Consider the following 16,765-nt stretch of genomic DNA (forward strand, 5'->3'; position numbering starts at 1 on the left):
TGGCAAAGAATCACATTAGTTTTAAAGGGGAAACAAATGAACTCGGTGCCCAAACTTACCTAGAGAATCTGTTTATATCTCAACAACCCCCCTCTTTTTTTAAGAAAACCCACATCACTAAGTTTATATTGTTTCCTTATAGAGAACATAATACAGTCTGACAGCCTCAAGCTTTCTCTTAGTATTAAGCCTATTAATAATTATTAATAATATCAGTGTTAGTATCTGATTTAATCTCCTCATTATCACCCCATACCTATGTGCACACGCCACAGAGCATTGCAGCAACATTTCTTTTCCTGGCAAACATACTGTAGGTTCCTACGTGTAATTAAAATTGCTCTGTCATAGTAACTTGTCCTCTAATCTTACAAGCAGTGATCTGATATGGGAAGCTGCATCACAACTGCTAACACGCCCTGATTACCATCATGGCCAGTGGAAAACACCTTTAGCCAGAGACTGATCTGCCCTTAGAGCCACAGAGGTGGGAATCTCTCCCCCGCACTGCCTTGAACCCTTCGTCTAATCCGTGTGTGTTTAACGAGCTTCTGTGCACTTTGCAGGGTGTGACTCCCAAAAGGCTCACGTGTCATTCCTGACACTCGAGCTGGAGCTCCTTCACACTGCGATGAAATGGCTTTTTGTCCTCCAAGCACATCCACCACTTCTTGCACTTGCTTCTGAAGTAGAAACCCAAGTCCAACTTGCAGGCACATGTCACCTCAGGGTCTATCTCAGCAAGAGTACAAGAGATAAGCCAGACATGGGTTTTGGAAGGCAAGCTGTCCAATGTCTCCAGGCAGCAGGCTACTGCAGACATAGCTGCAATGATGAGTGCCTATTCTAAACACATCCACAGGTTTCTGGCACTGGACAATGGAAAAGCATCTTGATGAGATACCATAAGCACACATCAAACAGTAAAGACAAAACATATTCCCACCTTGGGTTCAACCAGCAAAAGTTTGGGCAGCTGCATTTTAACTCAGGTTAGTAGCCTGAGCTCATCACCCACCTTCCTGCCTAGTTTATTCTACCACACTGTCCTTGTTTTCACTGTCATTTTAAACAAGGAAGAAAATACACTTTTTGTAGCAGGCACATAGCACTGGCATGACACAGCAACCCGTTGCTTTGTCAAGCATTTGCTATCAATAGCAAACGTGAAGGAACGAGGCAAGTCTGGCACGTGAACTACTCAGGATGATTTGGCTTTTCATAAACGATTTGCATCTTTACAAGTCGAATCCCATTTTATTCAGTCACCAGCCCTAGTCCTTGTCCTCTTTTCTGATGTGCCTCTCCCATGGTGTTTCAGCTTTATCCCGGAGGTGACTAACGTGATCACCATGTGTTTGCTTGTGCTTCCAACACCGTCATTAATGGCACCAGCCTGAGTGCTGATCAAAGCTCAGTCCTTCCTGCCAGCTCAGACCACAGCCTGGCTTGAGCTTTTGTTTATGGTCTTACAGACCATTTTCAATCTACATCACAGTTTTTAGCCAAACGCATTTGGATGAACTCTCAATTAAGATGTAGCAAAGCAATTATCAAAATGCTTTACTAAAGTCCAAATATTTTACATCTGTTACGTTTGCTTCATGCACTTATTTTGAAACTCTATCAAAAAAGCTATTGAGTTTTTCTGGCAAGTTTTAGTCAATATAAACCACTCTGTGTATTCCTCATGGTTTTACTAAGCTGCTTGGGAAAACAAAACCCTGCAGCTCTATGATTACATTACTTTAGTCTTCTCCCTAATACCAGGTACAAGGCTCCTTTCAAGCTTGACAACTCTAAGTGAAATAGATCCATCTAATCATACCACTCATCTCTAACTTATCTTAACGTAAAGGATTCTTTATACCAAACACAACATTCAGTTACATGATTTTTCTCCTTGTTCTAACTGATGCAAAATAAACTAAGATTTTATTATATTTTTGAAGAATTGCACTACTGAATTATTCCCTTTAAATTCAAAATCTTTAAGTGTCAACATCTGGCCTGTCTGCTGAGGTTGCTCTACGGATGTGTTGGTAACCACTGCTGTCAGAGAGTTTTTGTAGAATAAAAGTAGGATTAGAGACAACAGTACTTTAACAAAAGTGCAAGGACTTCTATAGTTGGGATTTTGAAGGTTGATAACAAAGCAGTTGTAGTCATCAGAGCACCTACATTTCAAAGACCCTCTTCTCCCTCCTGCATCCTCCAAGAACAATATTTCTTCTTTGTGCCATTTGCTATTTTTAATTTGTTGTTGGTACTTATACTAAGGATAAAGGCATGCTCAAAAGTGTCAAATAGTAACAGTGCCAATGCTTTTATTTAAAATAAATTTAAAAAAAAACCCCAAATAACAACAACAAAAACAAAACAAAACACACCACCAAAAAAAACCCCAACAATAAAAACCCCAAACAAAACAAAGCCCACAAAAACCCCCCAAAAAACACAAAAAGAAACAAACAAGAAACAAGGGACATTGTACCAACACCTGTGATCCAGATTCACAATCAACTGTCACACAATTAAAAGGTACCAAAAGAATTATGAAAATATTTAGAATACCCAAAGTTTGCGTCATTCAAAAAATAAGGCTAAAGGGCTTTAAATGCGTGCTGTTCAGTTTACTCTTTTGATTGCTTTACCACTATGTAAATCAATTTGTTAATGTTCCTTACAAAATGCATGAGCCAGTTATACTGACAAACACACAAAGCTCATTCGTAATTAGGAGTTAATTAGTAAGAAGGAACAGATGCTGTTAGAGTTTCAGCAGGCGAACAGGTTCTGTAAACAATGCTTATAAATCTAAATGAATTTATTAACCACAATGCAACTGTCAACATTTTGCTGGCAACCATACAAATATGGTGGAATCCCCAAAACATCTTTACAACATATTAATAATCATTGTGTCAACCGAAGCCGACCAGGCAGTCTCACTTGCTAACTGTCATAAGCTTTCTACTTAATCTTGTTATGTCACTTCTCCAGCCTAATTCCTCCCGCCCTCAGAGGAAAAGCTCCAGCCACCAAAGCAGCCCAGACGCACACAGACTCACCTCCAACGCACCGTGGCCACTCGAAACAAAAGGCATTTTTACAAGATAAATACTTTGCTTGCACTGACACCTTGGACAAGACTCCACGAACTGAAAGGAGGCTGAGGGGAGACCTTATCGCTGTCTACAACTGCCTGAAAGGAGGTTGTAGCATGGAGGGGGTTGGTCTCTTCTCCCAAGTAGCAAGAGATAGGACAAGAGGAAATGGCCAAGTTGTGCCAGAGGAGGTTTAGATTGGATATTAGGAAAAAATTCTTCATGGAAAAGGTTGTCAGGCATTGGAACAGGCTGCCCATGGCAGTGGTGGAATCACCATCCCTGGAGGTGTTTAAAAGGCGTTTAGACAAGGTTCTTAGGGACATGGTTTAGAGCTAGAGGTAGGTTAGGTTATGGTTGGACTCGATGATCCTGAGGGTCTCTTCCAACTGAAATGATTCCATGATTCTATGAAAACCAAATGGTACACACAGCTCTGAAAGCACCTCTCGCTCCTGAAGGGTTTGCAGTTATTTTCTTTACAACCATTATTGCTCGATTAGAGATCACTAATGTGAAAGCATCTCCAGATCTCATCCATGAAAAATAACTAAAGGTCCATTATTTCCACTCTCCATTTATTAAATCATGCACTCAATAAGCCTCTGTGTGATGCCATAGGTTTGGCAGGGTTTTTTTGTTGTTGTTTGGTTGTTTTTTGTGGGTTTTGTTTGTTTGGGGTTTTCGGTTTTGTTTTTGCGTGGTTGTTTTGTTGTTGTTGTTTTTTAATTATCCGGGTAGATGTAGATGGCTCAAATAAAAAGAATGCCTCTTTTAATCATTTTCTAGATGTCAACTACAAAAGCAGTATCCAGACACAACCACCCTGGCTGGGCTTTTGGCCAGGGGCCAGTTCTTAGCCTAAGGTCAACGGTGGAGATACCCTAGTGATCTCCTTGCTGCCAATGTCTGCATGTTGCAGTGAGATGCCACCTTGATATATTACACCATTTCAGCACCGGAAAATTCCATTAAATTTTTTAAAGTCATCTTACGGCTTGCTTTATTGATGTTCTCTTTTATACCTACGTTGCTTTCGAACATTCCTTCCTCCTTTCCCCCAAAGTATTCTGATGCCTCTTCACCGTGTTCTGTACTTGCTTTCAACATGCACTCCAGGATTTCCAACACACCAGCACATAGAACAGGATGAGAACACCCTGAGTGTATTAAATTCTCCAAAGCTTCACAGGAGTGACTGCTCAGCTCACGTTCTGCAGGCTCCAGTCCTACTCACTGCACTGTTACAGGGACCAAAACCACAGAGGTTGGGGGGATCCATCCTCTGCTGGCATTGAGCACTGGGCAGAAGAAGATGAGGATGTTCATGGTAGAGCCTCGGAAAAAACAAATACTCTCTCACTTCTCTTATGAACACAGTGCTGGAAAACAAATCCTTGACTATTTACCCTAAAGAACAGCATCCGCCCCGTTTATACAGACACAGGTGGATTTTTTTGCCCTTTTTAAAAAAATTAAATTTTATATAAGAGAAGCTCCCACATGACTATTTCTGTATAGTCTGCGAGGTCTTCTGGCACTCTCCTCCTCTCTATTTCCATTCTCTTTCCAAAGTCTCTCAAAAGATGCTTAACTTGATCAACACACTATTCCAAACAAAAGCTGGAATATTTCCTTTGAATCTTAATGATGTGCAATAGCTATAATCACACCTGAGGTGTCAGCTAAGAAATCATTAGCTACTAGTTAAACCAATAAGTTTTTCCTTATCTCTTTTAAGAAACAAGTAAGAGCATTACATTTGAATAGGATTAAAAAAAAAAAAAGAAAACAATTGAACACCTCTTACTGACAATCAAGCAATCTGTGAGCTCTTGTGGCGCTAACACTGACATCAAACATAAAGCAAACAAAATGTCTTCATATTTTTTCCTGAAGTTGTTTCATACTATTGCCTTCCATCATTGGGCTAAAAAGCAGTGTTCTACTTCTGCTCACATTGGCAGTTGTGTCACACAGACAAATGGAACATCATTTTTGAAATTGTGTGCCCCTTGCCAAAATCCACACTAATAAACATTTAAATACATTTCTTTATTAAATAAAACTCAGCAAAAAATAGAATACTATGTTTACTACCACATGCATTGTACCACAAAGACAAAATTTTGAGCTGGGATGAGTTATAAAGTAAGTCACCCTGAAATTAAACTGGTTAAGTCCTTCACAAACCACCAGCTTCTTTCCATGATGAGGACCAGAGTCTCCCATTAACTTTAGGTCACAGTCACAGGCAGTCAAAAAAAAATGTGTGGAACTGCAAAAAAAGTCCATTAAATCCAGAAACTTTTTAATGCTATTTTATTCCAAATACTTAGGACTAGTGCTTTTGTTGGGACGCTATCTGAAAATCATCAGTCAAATGCACAAAATCAGCTTTTGCAGTCAAATGAAACATTATTCCACTCAGGTACGTGTAGCTGTAGCCATTCCTCTGATGTAAGGGCACATTTGATCTAATTGGAAAAAATATTTCAAGTGCACTGGGAATAGTCACTGTTAACTGAATGCAACAACGAAAAAGGAAAAAAGAGCATGCAGACCCGAGGGAATTACCAAATCAATTAACAACTAATTCAGGAACTAATTTCTGTATTGCCTCTTAGCACAAAACTGTATCTTTAATTTCTCCTGCAATAAGCATCACCATGATAGTCCTAACACACTCTGACGCTTTAAATGAGTTTACAAGTATCTCTTTTTGATTGGCTATATAACATTATTTCTTCACAGTTCAATGCAACCATAGCCAAGTGCTCTGAAATATTTAATTATACTGGTAGCTACCAGTTAACAATTTAGAGAACCACAGTGAGTACAAAACATTTTATAACTAGTAATCAGCTAATTAAAAACACAGCAAAATGTGTATGTTCTAATTATAAACAATTGTGGAGGAATTACACAAGATTTCAGCGCTAAGAGTATTTGGCTAAAAACCATACCCTCGTGTTTGTACAAGCAGATCTGGATACTGATTACTGTGATTAGACAGAAATGTGACAGAGGAAATTACACCTCATACTAGATATAAATAAATAAAACTATGTCATCTGCCACTTCCTTGTAAATCACAGAATTCCCGAGTTTTGGAAAGCCACTTTCCAGGGACACCAATAACTGGCTTGTGAACATCTAGAAACCTACATGAGCATCAATAAATAAAAACCAAAGCAGGAGTAGATTGGGTGAATGGTTTGGTGTAGAAGATGGAGCAGAAGGAGTATCACAGCAGTTTGGGTCTCAGTGTCAGTGAAACTGGAGTTTTGGGGCAGGAGCTGCGCAGGCAGCACCTGCACGGCAAAGCACATTACAGAAGACATGAATATAACAAAGGCAAGTAAACGCTAGAGTTGTGTGTGCCCTCCAGATGTTTGCTGCCATCCTTCTGCTGGTCACTACATGCGTTAGCCATTTTTATTTCAAAAAATGCAGACAGAAGAGAGAAGCCACAGGACAAGCCCTAGTGCTCAGCAATGGGCTGCAAGGTCTGCTAACGCACCACTTGTAGCGTGTCCGTCCTGCTCTTCTTTACCATTTTTTTTTCACCCTGTCAAGTCATATAGATGAAGCAAGAATAGATACTAGCATGGTTGCTTATTTTTTCTCTCTTTCGGTAGACTCAAAGCAAACATTTACATTTGGGAAACCTGCTGCAAAAAAGCATTTATTGTTTATGACGATGGTGGGTCTCGGGTCTGACACTTGCCCGAAGCACTACAGTGCTCTTCTGCTCGTGAGGAGGACTAAGGACATCAGTTTGACTGACTAGACGTGGCAGACGATCTCTTTTCAAAACCTATTTCCACGACACTGCCATACTTGCTGAAACGCTCTAACAGCTGCACAGACAGCCCTTGGTATTCGGGGGGGAAAATAGATTTCAGGTATGATGTTCTTTCTGGTTCAACAGGAAGGACCAAAACAACACAGCGTTGCATGGTTTTGCACGCAAGGATCATGTAAATGGTGCTGCACACATCAACACCCCAGCTAGAGCTAAAAATTAACACAGGAAAAGGAGGTTAGTAAGAGGAAAAATCACTAGTCAAGCAGAGGCAGGACTGACCTGCAGCTGAAGAGGAGGCTGAGCCACACAGAGCAGTAGCCAGACAGGTGGTCAGGAAGATAACATGGGGCAAAATCCGTTAAAACCCAAACTAAGCTTTAAAAAAACTTTTTTTTTTTTTTTTTTTTTTTAAGTGGTGCAACACAGACTGATAGGGAATGAATGTGTTATGGTCCCACTATTTGGAGTAAAAAGTTATTAAAGGACAACACTGAAGTTTAGTGATGAGAAAAAAAGAAACGCAAATAGGCAGGGAGGGAGGGAAGGCAGGCGGCTGGTACCAGCAGACCCCACAACACCCTGCAGCACTGTTGGCCGCTGCAAAGCATTGGCTCCGTTGGGCTGGAAGAGGCAAGTGGCTGCTTGAGTTTAGGAGCAAAGCTTCTGCCCAAACACGTATCAAGAGTGAATCACAGAACGGCTGGGGTTGGAAGGGACCTCTGGAGATCATCTAGTCCAACCCATCTGCTAAAGCAGCTTCATCTAGAGCAGATCACACAGGAACATGTCCAGGTGGGTTTGAATGTTTCCAGAGAAGGAGACTCCACAACCTCTCTGGGCAGCCTGTTCCAGGGCTCTGGCACCTCAAAGTAAAGAAGTTTCTCCTCATATTCAGATGGAACCTCCTGTGTTTCAGTCTGTGCCCGTTGCTCCTCATTCCATCGCTGGGCACCACTGAAAGGAGTCTGTTCCATCCTCATGACACCCACCCTTGAGATGTTTATAAACATTGATGAGATCTCCTCTCAGCTTCTCTTCTCCTGGCTGGACAGACCCAGCTCCCTCCATCTCTCTTCATAAGAAAGGTGCTAAATGCTAAAACTACGTCTAATAAACACGAAGTTTGAGATAAACCACATTGAAATGTTCTTCTTTCATTTGAAAGGCCCCTCAGGGCAGGGGCTGAGTGCAGGTGTTGTCAATCTGAGCCAGGAGTGCCCAGGTGAGATAAAGCAATTCCCAATTTCCCAGAGACTCTTTCTACAGAGCAGCACACAGACAATGTATGAAGAGAGTTGACTAGCAAAAAGCCTTAATGAAATATAAGTTCTGTATTTTAGCTTTAAGTATATCTTAAAAATAGCACAGATTTTTCCCTGAATGGGAAGGTTTTTGACAAATTGCTTCAGTTATATTCTTCTAAAGCCAGGACACTGGGAAAGGATTGAAAATTGACAACGTGAGGGCCCAGCTTGAAACAAAATAAGTTAACAGGAAGTTCTTGGGAGTATTTCAAATTTACTTTAAAACACTGCTGATAAGGGATTATAAATCAGAACATAACTTTTCAAACATTTCATATGCTATGTGACCAAAGTGACATTTTTTTCCATGCAAAGTTTGCCATGTGTTGAAAGCAATTTCAAATAGTTATCTCTGCCAAGTTTAATACTATTTTTCTATAAAATTCAGATGTACATGGTGAAGCTCCAGTTTTGTTTATGGCCATCTTAAGGAAAAAAAAAAAAATGCAACTTGTGCATCCAGGAACCAAATCCTTCTTCATGAAAAGCAAATCAGGGATGCCATCCCATCTGCTGCCAAAGCCCCTGTGTTAGCCCTCACCTAAAAACCATTTGCCATTTTCAGTTCAGAGTAAAAAAAACAGACAAAATACCTGATTTCATTACGATTGCTTTAATGTACTTAAATATGCCAAGCTGGTCACAAAGAAGGTCACTTGAAACAGCACCTAAAAATAAAGCCCGAATAAGATATTTGACTTTCTCCATTAATACGGCCATTTGCAAACTGAGAGAAACGAATGGATTCTGAAGTTCACCTTTGCACGTCATGGATGGCAAATTTTTCACGATGTCATCAGCATCACATTAACCATTAGAACATTCAGTTTTCAGTCATACTTTGAGTTTGCTGTTCCTAGATGACGCAGGAATTTGGGGGCACAAGAGGTGCAGCACGTCCCAGGGTATGCCAAGGGTTGAGGCAACCCGTCAAACTTTATTTTGGCCAGCTTTTGGCAAAATAACAGTCAAAGTTATATAGTTGGGCTATATAATAATAAGAGCATCTGTGATTAAGTGCAAATGGCAAATAGAAGAAGGTCTGAAAGCACAAAGTCAAGGCTGGCTCTTACGTATTTATTTGCACTCTAATCCGGGGGGGATGGGGGCAGGAGAGGGAAAAAAAAAAAGAGCGAGCACACAGCTGCCATCCCAAAAACAGACCTCCCATCTGCCACCCACGATTTGCATGTCACCTTCTCCAGGCTCATTTGTACTTCATTAACTGCCATTGACTTAACAAGATTTATGCAAATGACACCATAGGAGCTCGCTAACTCCCACTGCAATCAAGTGATTATGTATGTACAATTCTCCACAGCAATGAAAAATTAATACATGACAAGCCCCCTCACCGCTGAGCTGAGCTTCTTGCTTTTATTTTTCTTGTTGTGCTTTTTTTTTTTATTTGAATATGCCCTACTGATAAAGATTTAGCAAGACCGCAGAAAACAAAGTAATCTTCCCAAAATGCTATAAAACGCCCCCAATCCCAGAAAGTATGTCACCCTAAACTGTACAGCCTGATATGTGTTCCAGAATATTCACTCAGGCTACCAGGAACAAGTCTTCACTTTCAGAATAAATGGTTTTGAATGGAGGACACTCCAAACAGAGCGAGCCATTCACTTAAGTTTGCTTTAAGGGTTGTATTAGCAATGCTACAAGATAGCTTAAATGTTTTTCATTTGAGAGCCTCTTTTTCAAAGTACAGAACTTTCTGTGGATTTTAACTTTGAGCTAATACTATTCCATTCATTTTCTCTATTTTGTTTTGATTAGTATAAGATATTTAAATAGCACAGAAGTGATACTTACTTTTTCTTATAGGAAAATTATGGCATTCACAGTTCTCAAAGGATGCTAAAAGCACAAATTTAAAGTACACCAATACTGCCATCGATGCACAAGTGTTTGTACCTCCCCGGGAATTTGCCTTTCCAAAATTTCACTCACCTCAGAGTATTCTTACATGAGTTAGCAGTCACATTTCAAAAACACACTTCTTGTTCCCTGCATACTTTTTGGGTTTCTACTGGGAGCACGAAGGTTCATCAGAACAGTTTTATACAGCTTAACCCAATAAAACTGTGTTTAGCACTGCAGTGAAAAGTGACTTTTAAAATTTAGAAAGGACAGAAAGAATACAAACATTAACTCCTTCTGACCAGTTGCTTTAAGTTAAGTCAAAAGCCCTGAAGGAGCCAAGTGTTTCTTTGGAAAGAAACGTGCCATTTACAGTTTTGCCTATTTCCCCGGAACCCTCAGGAATTGAGGAGCAGGTTGGAACTCTTGGCTTCTTTTGACCCAAACCCAGACCAAACTCCAGCAGCCACACAGGCTGGTACCAGGGTCCCAGAAAGGCTGTAATACAGATCAACAACTCTTCACGCCAGCATAAGCTCGCTTCAAAATGTATGTGTGTGCATTTAGAGAGAAACCAGGAGAGAAATTAAATGCCCCTATAAAAACCCTACTCCTCCATCAGTTTAAACTGTCACCAAATATACAAAAGCATCACACTGATGACATACATCAGCCACAGCTGTGCTGGCTCAACAGCTGCAATACAGACCTGACCTATGGAAAACGCTGTAGTTGACAAGGAGATTGTGTCACACACTGTGTTTTCTACACTTCCTAGAGAGACGATTTTCTTCAAATATTCAAATACTCTGTGCTCTCTCCCCACCACAAACAAACACACTTGGAAAAAAATTCCATGTTCTGTTGATATCAACTCTGCCTTTCCCCTTTCATGTTCTAGTGTTGGAAGATATTTCATTTCTTCATTGAAAACAAAAAATTTCCAGTTCATTAATTAAAAAAAAAAAAGAAAAAGTTTTGGTTTGTTTTTTTCTTTAAGGTTAGGAAATAGTATTTCTGATTTTTGGGAGACCCTGGGTAGATAATAACAAGCCAAAGGCAGCACTGAATACACTGGATAACCAAGCCGTTAGTTTTGACATCTTTTTTCCTTCTTCTGCTGGCTTTTTTTGGAATTACTTTTTTCCAAGTAGCAATGAACTCAGAACACTAATCCACTGTATCAGGTTTGGTGTTTTTTTAACTGCTAATAGGATCAACCAGCACAACTGAAACACTGATCTACAAGTGTGAGCTTGGACTTGTGCCTTGCACCAGAAGCAGATGCCGCCACGCCCACAGGAACATACAGAGAATAAAACAAAGTGCCGACAACAGATATTAAAAAGGCCTGGTCACTAAATGCTTTTGAAGATGTCCCATGCATGAAGCTGGCAGAGGCATTTTGACCCTTTGCCACTGAAACATATGGTGATGGAAGTGGCTTCTTCTTGTAAGCAGCACAGTACCCACATGTCTGGCACCTGTAGAGCCCACCAAGAACAGTCATATCAGCAATTTAACCCACTGTCACCTCTGGTGATATGAGCTCTCCATCTAAACAGTGGGTAGACAAAAAGCTGTCCGCTGGCCCAACTTCAGGAGCCATTTCTGCTTGAAAGAGTGTAGATTGTAATCAAAGACCTCTTCAAACTAATGCATGTTTGTAAACTGTAATGAAACATCATCTGTATGAATAAATACTGCATTTTGATTTTTAATTAAATATTTGCACATTAAAAAAAATAAAAATCCTACTCCATCTCTTTTGCTGTAATTGCTAGGTGACACTGGTCTCCTACACTGTACTGAAGACCACCTAATAGTAGAAAACCAACAAACTCCAAAATCCTCTCTCTTGACCCGTAAGTATAATGTAAAATACCCGAGAGCAGTCAGCCTACAACAAATGCCATCCAGCCTCCCATCTTCCAGCGCCCTTCCAAAACCCTGACAAATAGGCTGTAACTGCTGACTACAGACCTGCTCAAATATTTGCTGAGAATTGCTTATATGTAACAAAATGAAATTACCATAATTGGGACTAATAATGAAACTACGCATTCTCAAAAGCTTGGTCACACTCAGTATAAATAGTGGTTGCAGGAGAATTTTTCAATGCAGAAATTCAAGATATTGCAGGGGGTATTTCATTATAACACAGTATAGTGCAATCATGCTTAAAATGCCTACCTTACAATGCTCTTCAAAGTACATTTCTAATCAAATTAATTCCATACAACAGCATTGTAGAAAAGAACAGTATGCGTGCCTTGAACAAATAACGAAAAGTATATTCCTCAATTTTACATTCTCAGCTGCATTCACAGATACTTGTGTTTAATTAGCATTACCCAAAAGAATTCCAGACGGTCTAACCCATCTCAAACCACACAAAAGCCATAGAAAAAAAAAATCTGTAGCTTGTTTTAAACGCCTGGAATCTCCTCCCCTGAATGCAGAGCCAAATACTGAGCTTATCTGGTTTCAAACTGCTCTTCTGAATTGCAGTGCATTTGATTAAAATTTGTCTACCAGAGATTCACAGACACGACAGCACTTTTGCTGCCTGATGGTTCCAAAAGGGCTTTTTAACTGCCTTTAAGGAAAAAAAAAATCACTGCAAATAGTTCAGGGTACAAAATCATCTCTGCCTTACTTCCGAAACAAACCAAACAACAACCCCACGAAACCCCCAAAACAAATAAACCCACCCCCAAACAGGAGACCCAGGGCTACCTGGCAAGAAGCAGCATGGACTGAGGAAAGATTAGAGGAGGCAAGTGACCTCCTGGAGGGCAGGAAAGCCACCAAAAGAAACTGGACACAACCGTGTGGGAAGAAAATGAGCCCCTTTCCCTCGGCATCTCTGCTGTCTGCAGCACAGTAACTCACGCAAAAGTAAATCCTTGCAAACGCCATCGCAGAAACTCTTTGTAAAGCATCCCGTACAAATGCTTTGCGCAGTGTTCTTAACCATGTGAATTCAGTGTAATTTAATTTGAGAAAGTAAATGATCTCATTCACCCAAACACTTTGCGTGAAATGCCGGCATTGCTTTTCCCTTTCAAAGGAGTGTTCGCAGCTACAATTTAGCACCGAGTTCCCGGGCTAATGAAAGTGCATCTAGGCTAGTAAAACAGACCAAAACAAATCCTTGAATTCAAGTCCTGTTGTGTAACGAGGAAGTTTAATTAAGGCCACACATTACAGCTGTAAACGTTCTCTTATATAATAAGGTCTAAATGAAACTGAACCTAATCAAAGTTACAATTCCTTCATTAGCAAATTACAAACAAGAGCGCACAGCTGACACACCGGCTATGATTATCACAACTAATTGCCTCGTTGTTATAAACCAGCCTGAAACTGTGTTCAGATGTCCGTCTGCAGTAGCAAATTAGGGCCACATCAGGCTATTTCTGCGATCACAAGGGGCTCTTGTAGCGCGATCTGATTTACCCCGCCGCCTGGCAGCACTCGGCCCAATCAAAGCCCCTCTACAAAGGCGGCTTTGAAGCCAGCACAGCCTAGAAACCCGCTCCATATGCAGGCCGGCAGACTGCACTTCATTAGGCCTGTTGTCACATTTTTCCCTCTTCTTATTCTAATGATCCTATTTTAATACACATAGGAACCTCTCCTAATTGATGTCAAGTGAGTGACTTCCACATTCATCACCGGAGCACATCAAACGCGTCTTGGCGCATGGGCCTGCCATCAGAGTGCTTAAGACCCAAGGTGTGTCTGCAACTACAGAAAGCAGAAAAAATAATAAAAAAAAAAACATAATAAAAATTCAGCATTACCTGTTTAATTGGGATTGCGCGACCGCTTCCAATGCTATCTGTTCTGCTCTCCAGGACCTTCTTCTCTTTGTCTGGGTCACTCCCTTTCCGAGACTGCAGAGCAAAAAGAAAGTTTGTGCTCCATTAAATGTAGTTGTTCACACAGAGGATACTGGTTTTTTCCTTTTTTAAAAATTTTTTTAAAAGCAATTATTAAAAAAAAGTATTTTGACACAGACTCAAAGGGCACGGGTAAGAAGCTACAAAAGTACGCAACCATCCCAAAATCTGAATATTAAAATACCACCTGTAATTTTCAACCATCCACTTGTTTGAAACGGCGTTTGGGTTTTAAGAGTTAGAGTTTCAGTGCCTGGAGACCCAGCAGATCAGAGGACACGTTTCTGAAGTCTGCAACAGTAGCTCCAAAGAAGAATGAAGGTTTCAGCTTCTCATTAAAAAATCTGATACATACACACACACACACACATTTGACTTACATCTACATGATTTTTAGAAATGTTATCAACTACTTAGAAATGTGATTTTATGATGCTGGTTTTGATCACATTGACTTCAAATTTTTTTTTTTCCTACTTTTATATGATTAGGAAGTTGGAATTGCAAGAAAAGGTAGTGACTGCAACTGAAAAAAGTTATCTGAACACAATGAAGCAAAATCAGCATGAAGAAAATGTTACCAATATTTAAAACCTGAATTGCCTCATCTTGGCTCTCTATCATGCTAGAACTGCCCTAGGAGTGAGCTGACAGGGCTCACTTCATGACTTTATAAAGTTATATAGGTATTTTAAGAAGTTATTCAGATTCCAGTCGATTATTGTGAAAGAATGCACGAGTATAATGATTGTGACAGATTTATTTTACTACAAAAAGAAGACTTGAGAGTCATCCTCCTTAATAACTGAACTGACAAGTGACAACTTCACTCCATTACTTTTCAATAGGAACATTACTCACACAATATTGAAAATGGGAAAACATTTTCATGTGCTTTTCAAATCAGAGATGATATATGAAACGAACACATTTGCAATGTCCAGTGCCACAATGGGAAATTAATGAAAACCAGAGCGACACAAGATTCTGCTTTTCTGTTTTCAGCAGAAAAGAGATGTTTTGAAAGACACCGCAATTAGGAGAAAGATTAGGATCACGGAGAGCTAAAACCCATTTTCCATGTTATACAAAGGGATGGAAGGAAGAAAAATCTCCAAAGCAGTTGCCTTTGGGGTAAGAGGCGGGAAGGGGAGGGCGAAAACCTGCGGAGGACCCAAAGTAACACCATTCCAAGCCCCACGTTTACCCGCAGGGACCCCGCTTGGCCGGGAGAGGGTTCCTATCGCCAGTTACTATGGTTCGGAGCAATGGAATGACGTGCCGGGGAATTAAACAAAGAAGAAATGAAAGAAAGCAAAACAAGTGGGAGGGATGAAACCCAACGTTCAAGATAACTATTGTTCCACGTCCTTCAAGACAGATTTCTGAATCTGAAAGTGCCACTTCCCAATAATACCAGGCAAAACAAAGCTTGAATGGCGGAGAGCGCCCGTAAATGACATTTTAAAGGAACCCAGTGAAGGTAGCCAAATCCTTGGGAGGGAAGTTGTCAACTTGAATGTTTCTTTTCTATTTGGCTTTTTAAAAGAAAGGATCCTGCTTCTGAAAAGCAAGCGAAATACCTACGTGCCATTTTTCATTTTTAAAGCATCACATCTCCCCTTCCATAAAAGGGACTGCATCTGGAAATATGTGCATCTGCACATAGAAGGGAAATTTGCAAAATATTGTCAAATGCCAGAAGTACAGAAATGTAGGAATTTCTGTTAGGAAAATTCTATTCTAGCTGCTTGCAATCACAGAACACACAAAATTTTCAAGGGGAGAATCTTAGCAGGCTCTGCTATTTATAAAGACAAACTGTGCAATGAAATAGAGATATATTCTGATCTTTTACGCTTTTGTATCTATGACAGACACAATGCATCTTACATCCTGTAGTGTAAAAAAAATAGACTCTAAACCACACTGGATCAACATATCCTAGGACTTTTTCTGATGTCACATTTACACATTCATTCAAGCGAAACAGAAAAAGTCCAAAATAATTTTTAAAACTGCATTAATATAATTCAACTCATTTCCTCTTTGCACGAGAAGTCACATGCAGACTTACACAAAACCTCACCCAAGTTAGATCTGAAACTGGAGGGACACAGCACCTGAATTTGGGCACAACTATAACTCTGTACAGCAGTGCAGAGAGCCCAAAAGTAAGAACATTGATCTCTAACAGCAGATACTGAGACATGGTGTTCATTTAAACTATTTTAAAAATCATGCTTGCAATTCTTCCAAGATGTGAGATAATAATATTGAATATGGGAAAGGAGATGCATCTTACTGTACCACACGTTCATTCACCCCACATGGGATCAGACCCGTAGTTACAATCCCTCCTAGGCATCTTAAATCCCCACCTGTGCTAAACACTAATATTTAGTTGTCCTTGTTAATACTCTGCACAAAACAAAGGACATCAACCCTTCTGCTAATATTTTATCTATTTTATCACCTAAGTAGAAAGTCAGATATTGCAACATTGCTTTGCAGCTATTATTAATATTCAAAGTAAAAAAGATCAGATACTGCATTTAATGCACTGGAACATGAACATGCTCAAAATTCCGATCCCTATTCCAACTCAAAAGCTATAAAAGATTTAAGAAAAATCACATGCTTTTTAGTTAAGCCAGTTTTCTTCCAGTGCTCAAAGATATTCATGTAGGACACTAAACATATTACCTATGCTAGATAAGAAGGGTCAATTTGCAATTAAACAAAATTATATTTGATTCTAAACATGAT

At 39.9% G+C, this 16,765-nt stretch overlaps 1 protein-coding gene across 19 annotated transcripts in view; it reads right to left on the reverse strand.

The window, feature by feature from the left end:
- Positions 1–16,765, reverse strand: part of AGAP1 (ArfGAP with GTPase domain, ankyrin repeat and PH domain 1) — a 370,539-nt gene that overhangs the window by 168,926 nt on the left and 184,848 nt on the right. For all 19 annotated transcript variants that reach the window (XM_065069196.1, XM_065069193.1, XM_065069192.1 and 16 more), the window contains one exon: positions 13,898–13,990. In XM_065069196.1, coding sequence (XP_064925268.1) covers positions 13,898–13,990 — 93 coding nt within the window. The remainder of the gene's footprint in view (positions 1–13,897; positions 13,991–16,765) is intronic.

The sequence above is a fragment of the Columba livia genome, chromosome 7 (assembly GCF_036013475.1).
Source record: "Columba livia isolate bColLiv1 breed racing homer chromosome 7, bColLiv1.pat.W.v2, whole genome shotgun sequence".
Taxonomy (NCBI): Eukaryota; Metazoa; Chordata; class Aves; order Columbiformes; family Columbidae; genus Columba; species Columba livia.